The following is a 19,386-nucleotide window of genomic DNA, read 5'->3' as shown; positions in this document are numbered from 1 at the left end:
TTCTTACTGTTGTTGATAGAGAGACATTCAGGCCCCCGAGGCTCCAGAGAGCAGACGCTGCCTGAAGGAATTTCCTGCTGCCACTGCTGGCTACAAACACTTGATCTGTCAATGTTTGCCGCCTCTTCCTTTTTTGTCTTTCTTTTTTTTGGCATCCATCAAAGTCTGGTTCAGTCTTTCTGGAGCGTGAGGTCAGGACCTGAGTGTAAGGGAGAAGCCCCCTGACACCAGAGGAGCCCTGTCAGTAATTCTTATTGTCATGAGCAGTACATGTAAAATTAACTCGGCGGTGTCTTCGAGCAGTTGTGGACGATTATTGAGGAACTATGACTGACTGTATATAAAACTGGTGAATATTATTGGTCACATTGAAAAAAGGGAAGAAACTTTAAGGAGCTGTATGCAAGAATTAGTGCTGTCAAACCATTAAAATATTTAATCGCGATTAATCACATTAATGTCATAGTTAACTTGCAATTAATCACACATTTTTATCTATTCTAAATGTCCCTTGATTTCTTTTTGTCCCATTATTTTTTCTCATTTTAATGCTAAAGGAGATAAAGGAAGTGCAGCCACTTAATTCACAGTTTACATTTTAATCTACAGTGCACAAATAATGTTTATGTTCATGTTGTGCAAGAAAGGGTACAAGGGACAATGCTTTTCAAATGTTTTTATTTAGATTGCAGTAACATTGAGTTTCCTATCATACATTAATCCTATCATAGATTAACATTAAAGGGCCACTTCAGTCAAGAAATACAGTTTTTTTTAAAATCATTTTCAGAGTAAATGTGTTATTTGATCATCAGACAGTGGATCTTAGATACACGTCTCATTCCCACACCAACGGAGAGAAGTTGGGATTGAAAAAGATGAATAAAATTGACAAAAAGTTGACGTGAAAGTCACTTCCTTCAAAGAAAATAAAAGCCTCAAACTGCTCTTTTCTGTGTTTCTGTCGAGTTTTATGAGTAAAAGATCAAATTAAACAAACACAGCAGCATCATAATGAATTAAAGTTCATTCTTCATTTGACCAACTGAGTTGTACGTTCAGGACAAAGTTTCAAAGTTATGAAATGTTATCTATCCGTCAGCCTGTCAAGAAAAGAATATGATAATGAATATGATAATGTGTTGATTTCCTGCTGCATGATAAACTTCCTGTCTGCTCCTGTGTGTCTGATGCAGGCTGCTGCCGGAGTCGACGCGCGGGCTGCCCGACGACGGACACGAGACTAACGGCGGACCTCGGACTCCGCCCGCTCGCGTCTACAGCTGCTATGACCTGGACGACCTGGATGTGGCGTGGCTGGAGATGGCCAACCAAGAGTTCAGACAGATGGGTGAGTGCAAACTGACGGACTGACGCACAATAACACATGATAACATGATTATTGTGTGTTATTATTGCTGTGATTGACATACTTGAGCCACACGTGTGCAAACATTTACACTGAGCTTTGTGGAAATCATATACAGTGTTTGGTTTTGTGTTGAACAGTCCAAAATGTTGTGTTGTAGGGACCACAGTCAGTACATTTACACGCACAGTTTAATCAAGCTAAGGTCGTAGTCTGACTAAGACGGGCAATGGGACAACTTGTCCACTCCGAGTATACATGCAGAGGAGAAAATCGATTTATTAGTAGGGTACGTCTGACTCCTGTTGACCTTTACGTCACAGAAAACCAAACGTCAAGATGGACAGTGGGATGGATCGTGGTGTGGTTGTGTTCGTACCTGCTGTACATGTTAATCGTGACACAAATTACATCCAGCACGACTCCTCTGCTGGTCCGAAGAAAGACACCGCCATTGCAGTTTATACGTCGCCTCCAATCCGACTCTAGTCCTATTCCAGTCCGACTAAGGAGTAATCAGACTATGAATCACATTATCCAGGTCTATTAGTCCGACTAAGACTAGCTCTACTTTAGTTTACATGACTTTAAGAAAATCAAATTATTGTCTTAGTCTGACTAAAATGGGACTTGTAACATGCATGTAAGCGCACCTTTCATAAGGAGAAGGACACAATTCTCTTTCACATTATTTTATAACTGTTGTATAAATGTACTTTTGGCTTGTGTGTGTGTGTGTGTGTGTGTCCATGTCAAATCTCTATTTGGTACGCATCACCAGCCTTTTTTCGCAGTGCATTTTTATTACAGCTTAATTTAAATATTGCACGCATGAACTTTTGAACTTAAACGCGTAGAATATTTGGTATTGTGCGACTGCACGTCCTCTTTCCGTGTCTCCCCCCCCGTCCTTGCATGTGCATTGACGCCTTCATCTCCTCCGCTCTTGTTGTTGTGTCACTTTTCCTCTGATTTTGCCATGGTGACAACAACTGCACAACCCCGGCCATCTCTCTCGCTCTCTCTCTCTCTCCATCCCCATCTCCGCTATTTTATTCAATATCTGATTGGCTCCTCTCAGATAAAGCATAGTAATTGAGTTTATAAATCCCCCGCTGGGGCTTCAGCCCTTATTTTCTGGGACACATTATCCTTAAATCACACACAACATACAAACAGATGGCTGACTCAGTTTACTGAGTGAGGCTGTAGGGCTCTGGACTGACGACTTTCATATTTGAAGATGATTTTGTGTCTGCATTATTTGCTCTTAGACACTCAGGTGTAGTATATCATCATATTGTCAGCTACGACGCCACTAACCTTCCGTCTTCTCTGCTCTTTCAAAATCAACTTCCAATTGGTTCTCCACGTCAGCGGCAGGTGTTGACTTTGTTATTAAAGTTGATTCATTTCTAAAATGAGTGTGAGTGTGTACTGTGTGTATTACTGGAGGACATCACACTGTTTGGATGACATCTTCATTATCTGCTGGCACTTTTTTCTTTTACATCTTCCTACGTGTATGTTGTGCATGTTGCATGCATGTTTTTCACTGTGCAGCTTTAACAACACGTTATACAGCTATGGGTTATTACTGCGTTTCCTCGTCTTGAAAACTTTCTGCCATACTGCCCCTGCACTGCCACCTACTGTCTGGGTAAAAGAATTCATTGTGCTGATGCGTGTAGACCAACATTTTCTCCACTTTGCACAAGATGCGCTTCGGAGGAATCTAATGCCGGTCTAATTTCTGTGTATCAATGTGAAGCTGCAGCTCAGGTTCCTCAACAACCGTATTAAGATTATAAGACACTGTAGAATCACTTGACTTACTTTATTTATATATATATATATATATATATATATATATATATATATATATATATATATATATATATATATATATATATATAAATAACAGACACAGAGGCCTTTCGACTCCACTGAGGACCGAATCCTCCAAATAAATCTATAAATAATCCTTAGGGGCAGAAGCGGAACATTCATGATAGGTGCACAGAGGCATTAGTTAGTTAATGTGACAGAAAAATGGACAAACTGTGTCTTAAATGATCACCTTAGACTTATGTTATACAGTATACAGTATTATAAGTAACATCATCTACAGTGCCTTTATTCTGAACACATACCTATAGAGCTGAAACAATTACTCGAAATAATCCATTACTGAATTACTGAACTATTTTGATCATCGATTCATCGTTTTGAAGCTTTTTTTCATGATGAAAACAAAATTTCCGATCCTTAGATGTGAAATTTTCTTGAAATCATGAAATCATTAAAAGTGAATCCTTTTGGTTTGTGGACAAAACGAGACATTCGAGAACATCGTCATTTCCAGGTTTGACAAACACTACATCAACATTTTTTTTTTACGCTTTCTGACCAAACAATTACTCGAATAATTGTGAAAATAATCGACTAATCGTTAGTTGTTAGTTGCAGCTTTACATACCTATATAAGCATTAAGTTCAGAAAAATGTTTCCCAGTAGATTTGAAGCCTTGCTGTATAACGCTGTTGTATGTAACAAGATAATAATAATAATAATATGAATATGAATAATAATATGAATAATATTCATATTCATATTTTTCATTTCTCTACCACCAACCAGACTGTTCACTTTCCATCTGCTCCTTTTATCTTTTGTGAGTGCCAAAAAAACAAAACTTTGACACTGAGTATTAATCAGCCTTAGAGCAAGGCATTACTGTGAGATGCACTGATGCTCATGCAGACACACACACACACACACACACACACACACGCTGGCACAGTGGAATGAGCTGCGGTCAAAAAAAGCACAGCAGCAAAATTTGGACGGCAAATGGACTTTAAGTGATGAAGGAGGACGTTAAGCGATCCTCTGCCGTCGACGGTAAATCCTCTCACTCCCACGTCCTGCAGCCGTATTTTTGAGCACATTTTTAATCTGACCACAATTTGAAAGTAGTGACCCTGTGAAGTGTAAATACCACTGTGTGCATTTTCAATACAAGTCTTTGTACCTTAAGTCGCTCACTCATTCACACCTTTCGGCTCGCAGCGTCTATTTACACTTCACCTTGCTGATGAGGGTTGCCTCTGTCACTTCGCTCGTCCTTTTAATTGCTTTGCACAAGTGCTTTCTCTAAATATACATCTCCTCTCCCATAGGCAACGGCCTCAACCTCTGCTTTCAATGTGCTTTCAATGTTTTCAACAAATGTCGTGTATTAACCCTTCGATCACAGAGCATTTCGGCTGCTTTCAACTTTTTAACCGTACAGTATATACCGAGGCCATGAGAATATACAATATACAGTGTCTTATATCCTTTTTTCAGCACAACATAGACAATCTGATACATTTTGACCAGTTTTATAAACACACCTGAGCCAAAAGTACTCACAATGTTTAAAATCGGATTGAATGTGTGATATTTGGGAACATGTCACAGTTCAAAGTTCACTTGGTTTGTAGTTTTTTGAAAAAAATTAAAAAAAAAAACGACTTCTGCACAATTATCACTACTTTATGTAGAATGATCTAAAAAAATGATCTAAAATGAATCATAACTTTGACTCAACAACATACAAGAACAGGAAAAACGCTTTTTTCTAAAGCCTGGATGTCCATATAAGGAGTTGTATATTATTCCCACAGCAGTTTACTAAGGGTGCACCAAAAACACTCCTTTCTCCTCAAATCATTGGGGAAAAACGTTGCATGTGTGGCTCCAGTCCTTAAACCATCCTTTCTGTATGTTTACAGCCTTACCGGAGCTGGACGAGCTGATGATGGAGTGCGTCCTGGTCGCGCTGGAGAGCGTGTGCGAGGAGAAGATGCAGCAGGCCATCGAGACGGAGGAAGGCCTGGGCATCGAGTACGACGAGGACGTGGTGTGCGACGTCTGCCGCTCGCCGGAGGGGGAGGACGGCAACGAGATGGTGTTCTGCGACAAGTGCAACGTCTGCGTTCATCAGGTCAGGAAAGAAGACGCAGATTTGTCTCACTGATTTATCCAAATAAATAAATAAATGAAAGAACACTATTAAAACTAAATGAATGAACATATACAGTAGATCGATAATGTGCAGTATGACATGGCTGCTGGAGCAAAGCTTCGTTTTACATATCAAGGTCATTTCAAATGGATTAACTGAATGTGAAAGACTTTAAAATCAAGGTCGTCAGGTCTCTCTCTCTCTCTCTGCCTCACATACAGTAGCACATTATCACAATATCACAAAAACACAGCCTGCGACAGCCTGAGGCTTCAGGGGATCTGTTGTGTTTGTGCGACGGTGTTAATTATTCTGTCTGTCTCTTGTCTGTCTCTTTACCGCCGACACACACACACACACACACGCGCCTTCAATGTCATCATAACGCGAGACAGAAATAGACGAAAGCTCCCACAGGTCACAGAAAGTTTCACTCACAACACGGGCAAAAGTAAATAATAAATGGAGTTCTGGAATTTATTATTTAGAGCGAAATCTCGGCACCAGACGAAATAGATTTGTTGTTTGATCCGTAGTTTGGGAAACGACTGACTTAATTATAATGAAATATTATTGCCTCTGTAGATCACACACACACACACACACACACATACATACTCACTGAAGTGCTTTGTTTCATCAGCGCGATCATTCCATCAATGAAATACTTGAATGGCGACATCGTTGATGTCTGATTTGGTGGCTGAGTCACTCTGACGCTGATTGACCTTCCTCTGCTCTCATCATCACTGATCACTGATGATGATGATGATGATGATGATGATGAGATCTGACCCAAACAAACAGCATTCAGAATGACTTACAGTCGTAGCCTGATCCCGAGTGACTGAATATTATTATTATTATAAGTGAAAGGGGAAACGGAGTCCTGACGGTACAATAACGTGGTGTGCTTTTAAAACCACTTTTGATGAGTTTTTCCGTGCGTGTGTGTGAATGAGGAAGAACGTCTGTACATGTGACACTCGTGAAGTTTTATAGGTTGGAAGAAACTACACGGCAGACTGTAATTACTTTTTTAAAGTTTTTTGGCTCCGACTCAGCCGCCGCCGCCGCCAGTGAAAATAAAACAAATGAAAAGTAATGGAATTGTGAAATGAAAACACGGCGACGGTGTGACCTTGAGGCCCGCGCCTGTTTTAAATCATCATCTGTTTGTGCTCTCTCCTTCAGTCTGACTCCTGTCATACGCCTTTAATGACGGGCTTAAAACGAGGAATGAAACAAAACAAATGGGGCAATGTCATCTATTTTACAAGTACAAAAAGTACACCGTATATATATATATGTGTATATATAAAAGCAAGGTTATGATAAGATAACACCACCGCTTTTACTTTTCAGGCAGCTTAAATGATATGTGAGTAGTAGCAGCAAAGGTGATTGTCTCCAAAACTTAAGAGGCGCAGATCATTTTGTTCTTTTACAGTGTTCACATTTACTTCCTGAGCTCCTGAAGTCATTTTGTGATGATAACAAAGAGTACTGAAATATTCCGCCCAAGTAAAAGTACCACTATTTTGATAAATATACAAGTAAAAGTACAGATCCAAAGATGTACTCAAGTTAAAGTAAAAAAGTAGCTTGTTTAAAATGAGTAAAAGTTACTTAGTTACTTTTTTTCACCTGTCCTCATCATTCACTTGTCCTCATCATTCACCTATCCTGATCATTCACTTGTCCTCATCATTCACTTGTCCTCATCATTCACCTGTCCTCATCATTCACCTGTCCTCATCATTCACCCTGTCCTCATCATTCATTCACCTGTCCTCATCATTCATTCACTTGTCCTCATCATTCATTCACCTGCCCTCGTCATTCACCTGTCTTCGTCATTCATTCACCTGTCCTCATCATTCACCTGTCCTGATCATTCACTTGTCCTGATCATTCACCTGTCCTCATCATTCACTTGTCCTCATCATTCACCTGTCCTCATCATTCATTCACCTGTCCTCATCATTCATTCACCTGCCCTCGTCATTCACCTGTCTTCGTCATTCATTCACCTGTCCTCATCATTCATTCACCTGTCCTCATCATTCACTGCCAAACTTTCCAGTGCGTGAATATTATAATATTTTTTTTTTTTAAATCAGTAAAAACAAAATAATATTGACTGTATAGGATATTGTAATGTTTGGAAAATACAAAGGCTAATGTCTGCACACAGTAAATATGACGTTACTCTACATACAGATAAAGATAATGACATGAAACATCACTGTCTCCTCCTGACTTCTCTCTCTCTCTGTATCTCTGTATCTCTGTATGTCAGGCTTGCTACGGCATCCTGAAGGTACCACAGGGAAACTGGCTGTGTCGGATCTGTGCCCTCGGTGTTCAGCCCAAATGTCTGCTCTGCCCCAAGAGAGGCGGAGCCCTGAAGCCCACACGCAGTGGAACCAAGTGGGTCCACGTCAGCTGTGCCTTATGGATCCCGGAGGTAAGAGTCACATTAAGACAACAACCAGACACGATCTGCTGCAGATGATCTTTGATCTGAAGTTTAATTATTACACTGACGTCTTATAGTCGTCTTTCTCAACATACTGCCTTTTTCATTCGGAGATACTTCAGTTTCCTCTTGGTTATGAAAAAGAGATTTTCACATAATTAAATTCACATCAGCTCTAACCTGGTTTTTTATTAAAAATATATTAATGTACATTTAAAATTGCATGATACATGATAGAGACACAATTTGGTCAGGGTGACAGAAAATGGCCTACATTTAAAGGTTGATTCAAGGATTTGATATTGAATGTTTAAAATGAAGATTGGAAAATCTGTTTTTAACTCGCAGATAAACATAATATAAATATAAAGTTCAGTACAAAGTCAAAAGCCTTATAAAAACAAGACATTACATTTGCACTTGTGTAGAACTCAGATTATTTTCAAATCAATATGTAATCACCGTGGTTTCTAATGAAAGCCGAGAGGATTAAAGGTTATTTTACATAAATTAATTTTGTTTCATGTCTCATAAATAGCCTCAGGTCAAGTTTCACTTCACAGTTTAACGTGAAGAGGAGGAGTGATCATAACAGCTTACTTTAGTGTCTATACATGCATACATACATTATGTATTGTATCTCAAACAGCTGGCTCTACAGGAAAGGTGGCCATCGTTTTTAAAAGACACTCACACCTGCTTATTTACAGTAAATCCTCAAAAGACTCGCTGCTGCTGCTGCTGCTGCTGCTGCTGCTGCTGCTGCTGCTGCTTCTCGAGTCCAGAAAGCTCACATTCAACAGCCTGTAGATAATGTAAATTGATTCAAGTGGGAGCTTTTCTCAAGCGTGTGCCCCAAACAGCTGTGATGATACCTTTTCAGGAAACGAGTCTCCCACTGAAAAGCTCTCAGACGGCCACGAAGCAGCCGCTGGTTTCGGAGGGTTCGCGGGACGACGGATGTCGCTTCACGCCTCGTACACCCTTTAAATCGTTAAAGACTGTCAGTCATGTGTCCTCGGTCTATTCATGTGCTCCGCGCTCCACCGGCACATTCTCTCAGTAATGGAGTGGCTTCTGGCTCCTCACACCTTTTTACTTCTAATTGCCTTCTGTCACCCTTGATTGGGCTAATTGTTTCCTTTGCTCCGTTTGCTTTTGTTTTCCTCTTCCTACCATGGAGGTAAAAAAGATCGTTTGTGTGTGTGTGTGTGTGTGTGTTATGTTGCACAAGTACACACTGATTTTTTACTGAATATCATGGTGGAAATTTGCAAAAAAAAGGAGGCAACGTGTGTGTGTGAATGTCATTCAAAGAGAATGCCGTATGCATGTGTGTGTGTGTGTGTGTGTGAATGTGTCACCCAGTGTACAAACGATACAGCCCCCAGCAGTGGTGTGTGTGTGTGTGTTTGTGTAGCTTCATTCTGCCCTCAGAGAGAGAGACAGAGAGTGTGAGTCTATCTTTAAAGACACTTTCACTCGCACAAACTCACATGTTCAAAAGTGAAACTCGCTCCCTCTGCACCTGTGCGATGTTAGAAATGTCACGCTGTGTATTTTGTCCAATGCCGCCGTTGTTTCGTTGAGACGAGACGTAACCAGCGAGAGGTTGTCGTCCTCCTGCACCTGCAAACCCACGCCATGTTTTACCATCGATTTGTCTTTGAATGGGAGAAAAAACTCCATTAGTCTCCTGTCTTTATACTAGTGTCACATAAAGGCAGAATAAAGGTGTGTCATTCCTACCTGGCCGTGCTAAAAAAAGGAAACGGGTGCTTGTGAATTCCTCCCTGTGTTCATGAATAAAAGTTCAATGTGAATGAACACTGACCTTGTTAGGACCAGTAGTCTTATTGGAGACTAAAACATGGTGAGGAAGAGCTTAAAGGGCCACTTCAACCAAAAAATATAACTTTTTTTTCTTTCCTTTTTTTTTTCTTACAAATTTCCAGAGATAAATTTTAAATTTAATTTATAATTTAAATATTCGATCATCAGACAGTGGATCTGAGATACATGTGTCATTCCCACGACAACAACAGAGGAAGTTGGGATTGGAAAAAAATGGATGTCAAACTCACTTTTTATGGGTAAAAGATCTGAAAAAAATCAAATAAATAAATACATAAAAAAAAGTGTCAAATTTAATCCGACTGTAATAGAATGTGAATTAAAAAAACAGCATCATAATGATTTTAAGTTTATTCTACATTTGCCTAAGTGGGGGAAAAGTTCAGGACAAAAATTTTGGTTAGGTTAAGGTTAGGGATTAACCCGTCAGGATAAGGCTTTGTTTAATCCGTCCAAATGAATGGAAGTTAGCATCATGTGTGCATGTGGCCTGTTCTGTGCTGTATGTGTGGACATCATGGTTAAAATAAAGACTACAAATCCTTTTTTTTGCCATCCCTCCGTTCTTTGATCAGCTGTTAAACACAAGCGAAGGCTGACAGCGTCGGCGTCGTGTGAAGTGTACTTTTTTTTTTTTATTGACGTCTTCAGTGGAGTGTAAATTGACCTCCGCTTGTATCGAACGTGCCACACGGAGACGTCGATGACACGGAGACACAAGAGGCTGCGGGCTCTGAGGAAGTTTGGGGGAAAGAAAGGGGAGAAAATAAAAAATACATGTGGACCAAGAGAGGGAGGAGAGCGAGCAGTGGAGATCACTTGTCAGCTTTTTAATTCAAGCGTGAAGGACAAGGAATCGAGGGCCGGGCTGCGCCACAAGTACAGTATGAGGAATAAAAAAGAGGGGGAATGGTTTTTTGGAAATAGGCAGTGCAGGAAGGAAGGAAGGAAGGAAGGAAGGAAGGGAAGGAAAAGAAAAGTGGCTCTTTGGTGATGAGTACTCTTCACTTTATTCTGCATGGCTGCTTGGCACAGGTCAGTAACTTCTGGGCTGCGTTTGGTGAAGCGAGGGTCAGAGCCAGAGTGGTTTTGAATAGAGACAGAGACAGAGTGTCACAGTCACACTGGGCTTCACAATGATGTTCTCAGAGCACATGTGTCCTCTCTGCCCGGGCTTCTATCACAGACGTGCTAATCCACCATCTTGGCCGTGAAATTTGGAGGAAAGTCAAGAAACCGTCTTCAAAAGGCTTTTTAGCTGAGGGTTAATGAACTATTTCAGTTGATATGTTTCCGTCTTCAAATAACAAAACAAATGACAGTGTGCAGCGCTCTAGTTGAGTGAAGTTTTCCTTTATTTTGAATATAAGGATTTATTCATATTCATATTAACACTTTGCAACTACAGTTTGTCGCATAATTACCAACGCCAACGGTTTCTGAAAAGCTGAGAAGTTGCACGTTAAAGTCTGTTGTGATTATTACGGTAATTTCACTCACGATGCTGCAGGAAGCCGGCAAATCAGAGTCTTTGTCACCAGAGAGGAGGAAAAAGTGGAAAAAAAATAAATAAAAAATATGCCTGTACAGATGTTTCCATTTTTTGGCCTGTTTTTGGACATGGAGACTGTTTGAGACATTTGTACTGTTCAAATTTCACACGCCAAAACTGGTGCTCATGTACAACCACAACTTGTTTTTCTTAATACACTATTTTAACATGGCAGTAAATTGGAAAATGGAGTAAAGCACTTACACACGGGACATTTTCCGGTCCTTTTATGGTTTTTTTGAATATGTTATATACTGTTCAAATGTAACACACAAAATTTCAAAATGGTTGAAACTTTTGTGTATAAATAATATCCATGTTCTGTGTTCCCTCTTAGGTGAGCATAGGCTGCCCAGAGAAGATGGAACCCATAACCAAGGTGTCCCACATCCCTGCCAGCCGCTGGGCCTTGTCCTGCAGCCTGTGTCGAGAACACACTGGAACCTGCATACAGGTACGACACACACACACACACACACACACACACACACACACACACACACACGTGCCATTCATAAAGTTTCAGTGAAGGGTGAAGCAGTTTTTTTTAAGTTTTCATTGTTCTTTTTAGAAACTACAGAATAAATACAATTATCAAATGATTTATATCCTCGCCGCACGTTTGTGGAGAATCATATTTAATGCTCTAGTGTGCAGGATTTGCAACGACGCAGCGTTTTTATTGCGACTTCGGTGAATGACTAACAGCGCTGTGTGTGTGCGTGTGTGTGTGTGTGTGTGTGTGTGTGGGTGGATCCGTTTCAAGTCGGCACTTCTTCAGCTGCGCCACTGAGAACACAAACAAACCCCCCGCCGACACAATCACACAAACCCACTCTGCAGTTATTAGCCTGAACGTTGTTCAGCATTAAAGGTGGCCCCCGGGAGGTGAACTGCACTTCTCTGAATTTCCGTGTTCCCGTCTGTAGTCGTGCACATACAGAATATTATTCCACAAAACGCACTCTGTGTGATGGAAATTAACAAGTGTGTCTAAGTGCTCGTCTGTATAGCGGTGAATATTTCTAGATTTCTTCACAGAGACTCCTTGACCCTGAATGACCCACAGGAGTAAAGAATGTACAGATCTTTATATACCGAGCACAATAGACTCTGAGGGAATAAGAAAAGCATTCAATTCTCGACGTTTATCGATAGTTTTCTGTACGTCTTTGTGAAGGATGAACCTCTCTTCACCTCTCTTCATCTTTTTGTTTTGTTTTGGTAACGCCTGTCACCGTCCCGTGATTTGCGGTTGTTCCCGCGGCGATGACAGTCGAGTGTCTAATACGCAGTTTTTAATTGGCGAGTTCTGCGAGTGTAATGAGACACTTAATTAGTGCGTTATTAAAGGAAGGTCAGCCAGTCAGACCTGCGCCGCGTCTGCTGAAGCTCACAGAGAATCTGTCTGTGAGGCAGCAGCAGCAGCAGCAGCAGCAGCAGCAGCAGCAGCAGCAGCAGCAGCAGTCTTTAGTAACGGGGTGACATCCCGTTTGCTCATTAAGAAAATGCTGCTGCTGCTTCTTCATCTCGTTTCACAGGCTGTAGAGGAGCGCGGTGGTGTCCTCGCGTCGGCTGCTTTGCAAATTAGATACATTTTGAAAGTTAGTTTTACTTAGTTCCATTTGTAGAACATACAGTAGCGTCAATGTAGAGCTGCAACAGATGGTATAATCTGCACATCTTATGCTCCCACACTGAGTTGGGCTGCAACAATGGATCATTCAATTAATAAATAATGACTTCTGCATGAATCACCAACTCTTGATTATCGTTTAAAGCCATAGTTTGTTAAATTCAGCGATTTAAAAGATGCTTAGTTTGTCTTTTGGGGCTTGTTTTTAATAAAAACATGGTGGTACAAAATGTTATATATAGATAAACTGCAAAAGGCTCATTCTGGGGTCATAATAAACAATAATTCATACAATCAGGTGTTTTCAGAGTGCTCCTTCAATCTGTTTGTTAGAAATGTAAATATTCTGGTTTCTTTGCTTCTCTGCGGGCGTGAACTGGATATTTTTAAGGCTTTTGGAAATGCACATCACCACATTTTGACATTTTATGGACCAAGCTAAGAAAATTATTCATAAAACCTTAATAATATGATGTAAACAAGTGTAAATACTTGTTTTTACCATTATACATTTGGCATCGAAGATTCTCACAAACTAACACTGACAGAAAAAAACATGTAAATAGAGATATTGGATTCTTGTATATTCTTGTATATTCCGCCTGTACTTCAGAATCAAAATATTTAAAAATGATCGATCAGCATCAGAAAGCAGCAGAAATCCTCAGTCTCCCCTCAGCTGTGAGGCTCTCGTTCCATCCATCAGTCGTTCTCCTTTTTCAGGACAACTACAGGATGTGATGGATACTGACACTGATATACTTTCGCTGGGCTGTCAAGGCAGGATTTATTTTCTTGACAAGGTAGAATTTTAAAATTCTAAGTGGTGATGGGTTTAGATTCCTGTGACAAATGACTCTGAAGTCTGAACTCGCTTCCAATCACGTCAGCGTCGAGTTTTCTAATGTTGCCAAACAGCATGTTTGAGATAATGGGCATATTTTTATATAAACAAATACTCTGTTCAATACTATTATTAATTGAGTCGGCTTTCCTTTTAACATTTGATACATAAAGCTCCACATTGCACAACAGATAATGTGATTAAAAGTCAAACAAATACCCAGATGTCACATCTTGTACATCGCCTCTGATACTTTTTCTATTATCTTCTACTTAACATGCGACATTCTTTTAACCTGTAATTGTAAGGTTCAGAGTTCTGCTGTAAAAATGTTCCACGTACTTTGTCAGTCCGTGCTTTTAAAGCACACCGTTAAAAACTGACACAATGCCGGGAGGGACTCAGTGGGAGGCCGCCTCTGACTCTGACCTGTAATGGATAGTGCCGACATGGACATGACACACACACACACACACACAAACATGCACACACACATATTGAAATGTCAGCTGAACGTGGGGGAGCCGTGTTTGTTGTGACTGAAGTCGTTTTAGCCTTAAAAACCCAAGAAATTGACTGAAAATGACACCTGGAAACAAGCAGTTGTGACAAAATGTCACTTCCTGGCATCTTTTTTTTGACACGTTCAGTAGCACGGGCACTTCCTTCCTTCCTTCGCTTTCTCATCTCCCTTCCCTCTCTGCCTTCTCCCCGCAGTGCTCCATGCCCTCCTGCATCGTGGCCTTCCATGTGACGTGCGCCTTCGACCACGGCCTGGAGATGAGGACCATCCTGGCCGAGAACGACGAGGTGCGCTTCAAGTCCTTCTGCCTGGATCACAGCTGCACCGCCGGCAGCAGCAGCAGCAGCAGCAGCAGTAGCAGCAGCAGCAGCAGCAGCAGCAGCACCTCCACCTCCAGTTCAACCAGTGTAAACAACGGCAACCACGTCGCCATATCCACCGTGAACGGAACACACGGCACAGCCAGACCCGACTGGGCCGGCCCCTGCATGGGCTCTGAGCACCGGCTCGAGCAGCAGCACCAGTCGAGCGCCGTGAGCGTCCCGGAGCAGAGGTCGATACCCTTCCCCGTGTCCGTGGCCGTGTCGGCGTCAGAGCGAGCGGAGCGGGACCAGCTCGAGAGAGAGAAAGTGAGCCAGAGGAAGCAGAAGCTCCAGGAGCTGGAGGACGAGTTTTACCGACTGGTGGACCCGAGGGAGGTGGCTGAGAACCTGGGCCTGCCCGACTCCCAGGTACTGTATGTTAATAATTAAAAGCTTGAAGCTTCTGAAACCCACAGCTGAGGTTTGAGGGGAGGGGACAAATCTGATTTAAATGCACAGTATGTAATTTGTAGCTCCAGGGCTCTCTCTCTCTCTCTCTCTCTCAATCGAAACAATAACATATGCCCTTGTCTGATGATGTCAGGATGCAGCCTGGGAATCGCTGTCTTCTACAGTTCTATTGTACTTTACAGGAAAGGAAACAAAAGACAACACACTGTCGTAACCCTTTAAATTCCAAGTTGCACGTCAAAGCCAACGTGTGGTTATTACGGTAATTTCACTCGCGCCGTTGCAGGATCATTGCCGGTGAATCAGCGTCTTTGTCACCAGAGAGGAGAGAGTTTGAAAGACTAACCCTGTACTGTACATAGTTTCCATTTAGTTGGGCCTGTTTTTGAGACATTGAGACAAAAACCCAAACACATGTTACTTTAAATATCAAAATCCAAATTTAACACGCAAAATCTGGTGTTTGTGTACAATTGCAGTGTTTTTTCTAAAAATATATTGTTAATACAGTATTTGAAGTACAATAACTGCCAGATATTGAAAGTTATTCTGGAAAAATGGGCAAAAGTTTTTACTTACACGACATTTTCTGGCCCTTTTATGGTTAAAATAAGCCAAAAAAAAAGGTGTTAAAAAAAGTGGAACTGAATATTTCACTCCTCTACTCTGAGGTGCTTTGCCCCGGACGTTGTGGCAGAGGCGATAAAGCAAGGTGAAGTCTGCAGTCCATTACCTTGATGGGGATTTAAAGAGTGTTGGCAACATTATCGGCTCATGAAAAGTACATTACTTAACAAAATATATCAAATTATTATCGTTACAGGTCAAAGGCGATCACAATTATCCCAAAATCTTGCTCAAATGAACGTGTCACAAGCACTAAAGACAATTAAGACATTGGCTTTTTCGTGTTTTGTCTTCAAGGTGGACTTTCTCTATCAGTTCTGGAAGTTGAAGAGGAAGGCCAACTTTAATCAGCCCCTAGTGACCTTAAAGAGGGACGAGGTGGACAACCTGGCCCAGCAGGAGCAGGACGTCCTCTACAGACGCCTCAAACTCTTCACGCACCTGCGACAAGACCTGGAGAGGGTGAGTGTGTGTCTGTGTGTGTGTCTGTGTGTGTGTGTGCACGCGCTTGCACTCGTTTTGTTATCCTTTTATCAGGCTGAATTATTCACTGGATATGCTCAAGTTTAGGGATAAGCTGTCTAAGTGAATGCATCGTGTGTGTGTGTGTGTTTGCATTTGTTCATTGATAATTAAAAAGATTGTTTTTTAAAGAATATTGAGGTTAAATTAGAACAGTAGCCTGAAGCGTGATGGCATACTGAAGTGGCTGAATGATATACAGTAGTTATTGATTGGATGATAGTGTGGTCTTGTATGTAATAGATCACCACTGACTTTATAAAGAGCTCAAATTTAGTCTCAGGTGACCCAGAAGCTGAGCAGAATAATTTTTTTTTGTGTTTCGGGACGTGCGATATCTCCAGTAAGAACACTGTGGGCGGTATCGGTTGTAATTGGATACGACTCTCCTCTTCTTTTCTGAGAGACTTGGGCAATGTGGAGGAAAACTCCGAGGTCCCCTGCTGTGCGCCGCTGTGCCGGAGTTATCCACACAGCGAGATGATAGTGTTTGTGCAGCTTCATGTCATGTAGAGGAAGCCTTTGATCCAGCAGACTGTAAACGCGTCCCACAGACGGAGCTGCTCGGGGACTCCGGAGGTCCAGGTCTGATTTTAACCTACCGAGTGATGCTTGATTCAGCTAATGGAGTAGAAATGAGTCTGCCTAATGACCACAGTGTAGACACTTTAGGTTGAAAACTGGTCACCGCCTTTTGCAGAATGGGATCAGGTGATGTCAGGTGATTACCTGGTCACCTGTGTCTGTTGTGCCGGTAACTAGGGGTGGGAGATATTATGATATTAGATCGTGAAGGACTAGACTCTAAATTGTTGACAACCGGCCAAGGCAGAGATCATTGTATCGTTTACAGGGCACATTCTATCTTTTGCTGTTCTTTGCACTTACTCACATGCATTATTCCTTCAGCCAAATCACCAGAGAGACAATTCCCCGCCCTGTTTCAGCCCCTAAGTGTGGCTGAAAATGATGAAAACAAAAAAAAAAACGTAGAAGTTGGTCCCTAAAAAGAACTCCACCTCCGTTACACAGAACTGGTTTGGCTTTTCCCCCAAAACGACAAGTGACACACAACAACAGGACGGCAACACAACTTGACTTTTTCAAAAAAGTCCACACTGTTGTTGTCTGAGACTGTGTGTACTTCAGGTTATACAAACTTAAATGTCCTTTGTTCTTGGCACAGGTTGCACAAATCTGTTCAGAAATGTTCTTTCGCCTAATATTTGTTAAATTTCTTTCCTTTAGGGCTGTTTTTTATTTTTACATATGGAAATTGTTTGTTTGCACGTTTAGGTAACTTGCCAAATAGTTATAGTTAATAATTTAAAAAATAGATATAAAAAATGATTTTACTGTTAAAAAAAATCATATTTTTTGCCATATCTCTCTCTGACTTTTAGATTTACTATTAGTAGTTAACATTTACTCAGATGTGATCAAAGAGGAAACTGTGAAAGCAGAAGAAATCTGTGAGAACCCTGAAGTGTTCCTGCAGTGCCTTCAGTATCACAGCTCACACTTGGCAGCTGAATACTAACCACTATGTAAATGTCCTCCTCTCCGGGTTTTCTCGGATTGGTTCTGCCCGTGTCCGTAACCTTACTTCAGGCTCGGGCTCGTGTTTGCAGCGCTTTGATTCTTGATTGGCATTCACTGCAGAGCCGTTGCTCTCAAAACCTCTTTCTGACCCGCGACTCACTCGGCGGAATCCGATCGACAGCCTGCAGCCTAAACATCCACTGCAACCACGAGTTAACGGATACAGTTGACTGCAGTCTTATGATTGGACACGTGTTTAATATCTTTACCACAGTCTATCCTGTAGTGTTTGCTTACTCTGTGACACTAAACCTTGGAAAAGTTTCCACCACAAACCTCTTTAGCGAGTTGTTATGCGTTTTTCTTTCAGCAATCTGTAAGATAAACCTAAAACTCACCGTGTGTGTGTGTGTGTGTGAGTCCTCAACGCTTTATTCCCTTCATATCCTCGGCATGTGATTTGATCCTCTTGCCTCGGTTCGGTTCAGCTTGGTTGATTTAATTTGGCTCACAGTGGGACGACCTTTTGGCAATTAAATGGTTGTATATCAGCCATATTATGACCCATATGGAGAAAAAAAAAACCCACACACACACAAATAGAAAGTAATTGCATGACATATTTTAATTGTTCGTTGGTTTTCCCATTAGCATATCAGCGTCCTGCTGAGCTGCTTGGATTCTTAACGTGACACATTCTCGCTCCTTAACTTAAACGATGGAGCCAAAACAAAATATTTCTCACAAAGCCGCACCGTCACCCATTAGCTACAAGGTTTTAACACCTTTGACGGCAGATTTTGTGCGTTTATGGATCTGTTTTCCTCAATTATGTGGCCTTGTCTGTGCGAGTTGTGCGATGTATTATATTTTTTCCTCCCGTACACTCGTCTCCAGTGTGGTCAGGGTTTATCGATTGTAACCTCCTGACCCGAGTGAACTCTCCAGAACTTCTTCTCCCCACTACGACTGTTATTGATGCGTGTTTGTGTAGCTGGAAACGTAACCACTTAAGGTCTCTGTAAAGGTTTAAAGGCCTCAACTTGGCTTATCTCATCAGAACAATTAAGCCGCTATTGTATTGATCGGATTGATCGTTTACGTCGACCCGTGTAGTGAACTTGTCAGTCAATCGTAAACAAAAATGAGTTTAAGGAAAGACTAACACATAATCTATCTCAGTACAATAATAAATGATAATTATATAAATGACAGGATGATAAATGACCAAATCTGTTTTGTTTGTAGACAAAAATTTACAGAAATGTCCAATTATTGATCGCAATATCCGACAAAAATAATTGCAATAGGATGTTGTGACGACATCATGCAGCCAGAGCTGCAACTAACGGTTATTTTCATAATCGATTAATCTGTCGATTCTTTTTCTCGATGAACCGATTCATCATTCGGGGCATAACCTTGAAATAATGAGGTTCTCCAATGTCTTGTTTTGTCTAAAATGATTCAGTTTTAATGATTTCTTTGTTTATATGGAGCAAAGAAACCAGAAAATATTCACATTTAAGAAGCTAAAACGATGAGTAAGGAAAATTAATAGATTATCAAAGTAGTTGACGATTCATTTAGTAATGGATTATAATAATGGATTAATCGTTTCAGTTCTCCATGCAGCTCTACCAGGATTT

At 41.1% G+C, this 19,386-nt stretch overlaps 1 protein-coding gene across 3 annotated transcripts in view; it reads left to right on the top strand.

The window, feature by feature from the left end:
• Positions 1–19,386, top strand: part of jade2 (jade family PHD finger 2) — a 136,652-nt gene that overhangs the window by 71,151 nt on the left and 46,115 nt on the right. For all 3 annotated transcript variants that reach the window (XM_058626977.1, XM_058626976.1, XM_058626973.1), the window contains exons 5-10: positions 1,197–1,351; positions 5,150–5,361; positions 7,685–7,852; positions 11,608–11,724; positions 14,468–15,004; positions 15,971–16,135. In XM_058626977.1, the coding sequence (XP_058482960.1) occupies positions 1,197–1,351; positions 5,150–5,361; positions 7,685–7,852; positions 11,608–11,724; positions 14,468–15,004; positions 15,971–16,135 (1,354 nt within the window). The remainder of the gene's footprint in view (positions 1–1,196; positions 1,352–5,149; positions 5,362–7,684; positions 7,853–11,607; positions 11,725–14,467; positions 15,005–15,970; positions 16,136–19,386) is intronic.

This window comes from Solea solea, chromosome 4 (genome assembly GCF_958295425.1).
Source record: "Solea solea chromosome 4, fSolSol10.1, whole genome shotgun sequence".
Lineage (NCBI taxonomy): Eukaryota > Metazoa > Chordata > Actinopteri > Pleuronectiformes > Soleidae > Solea > Solea solea.
The sequence above is the reverse complement of the archived record's forward strand: the minus strand, read 5'-3'. Positions and strand labels throughout refer to the sequence as shown.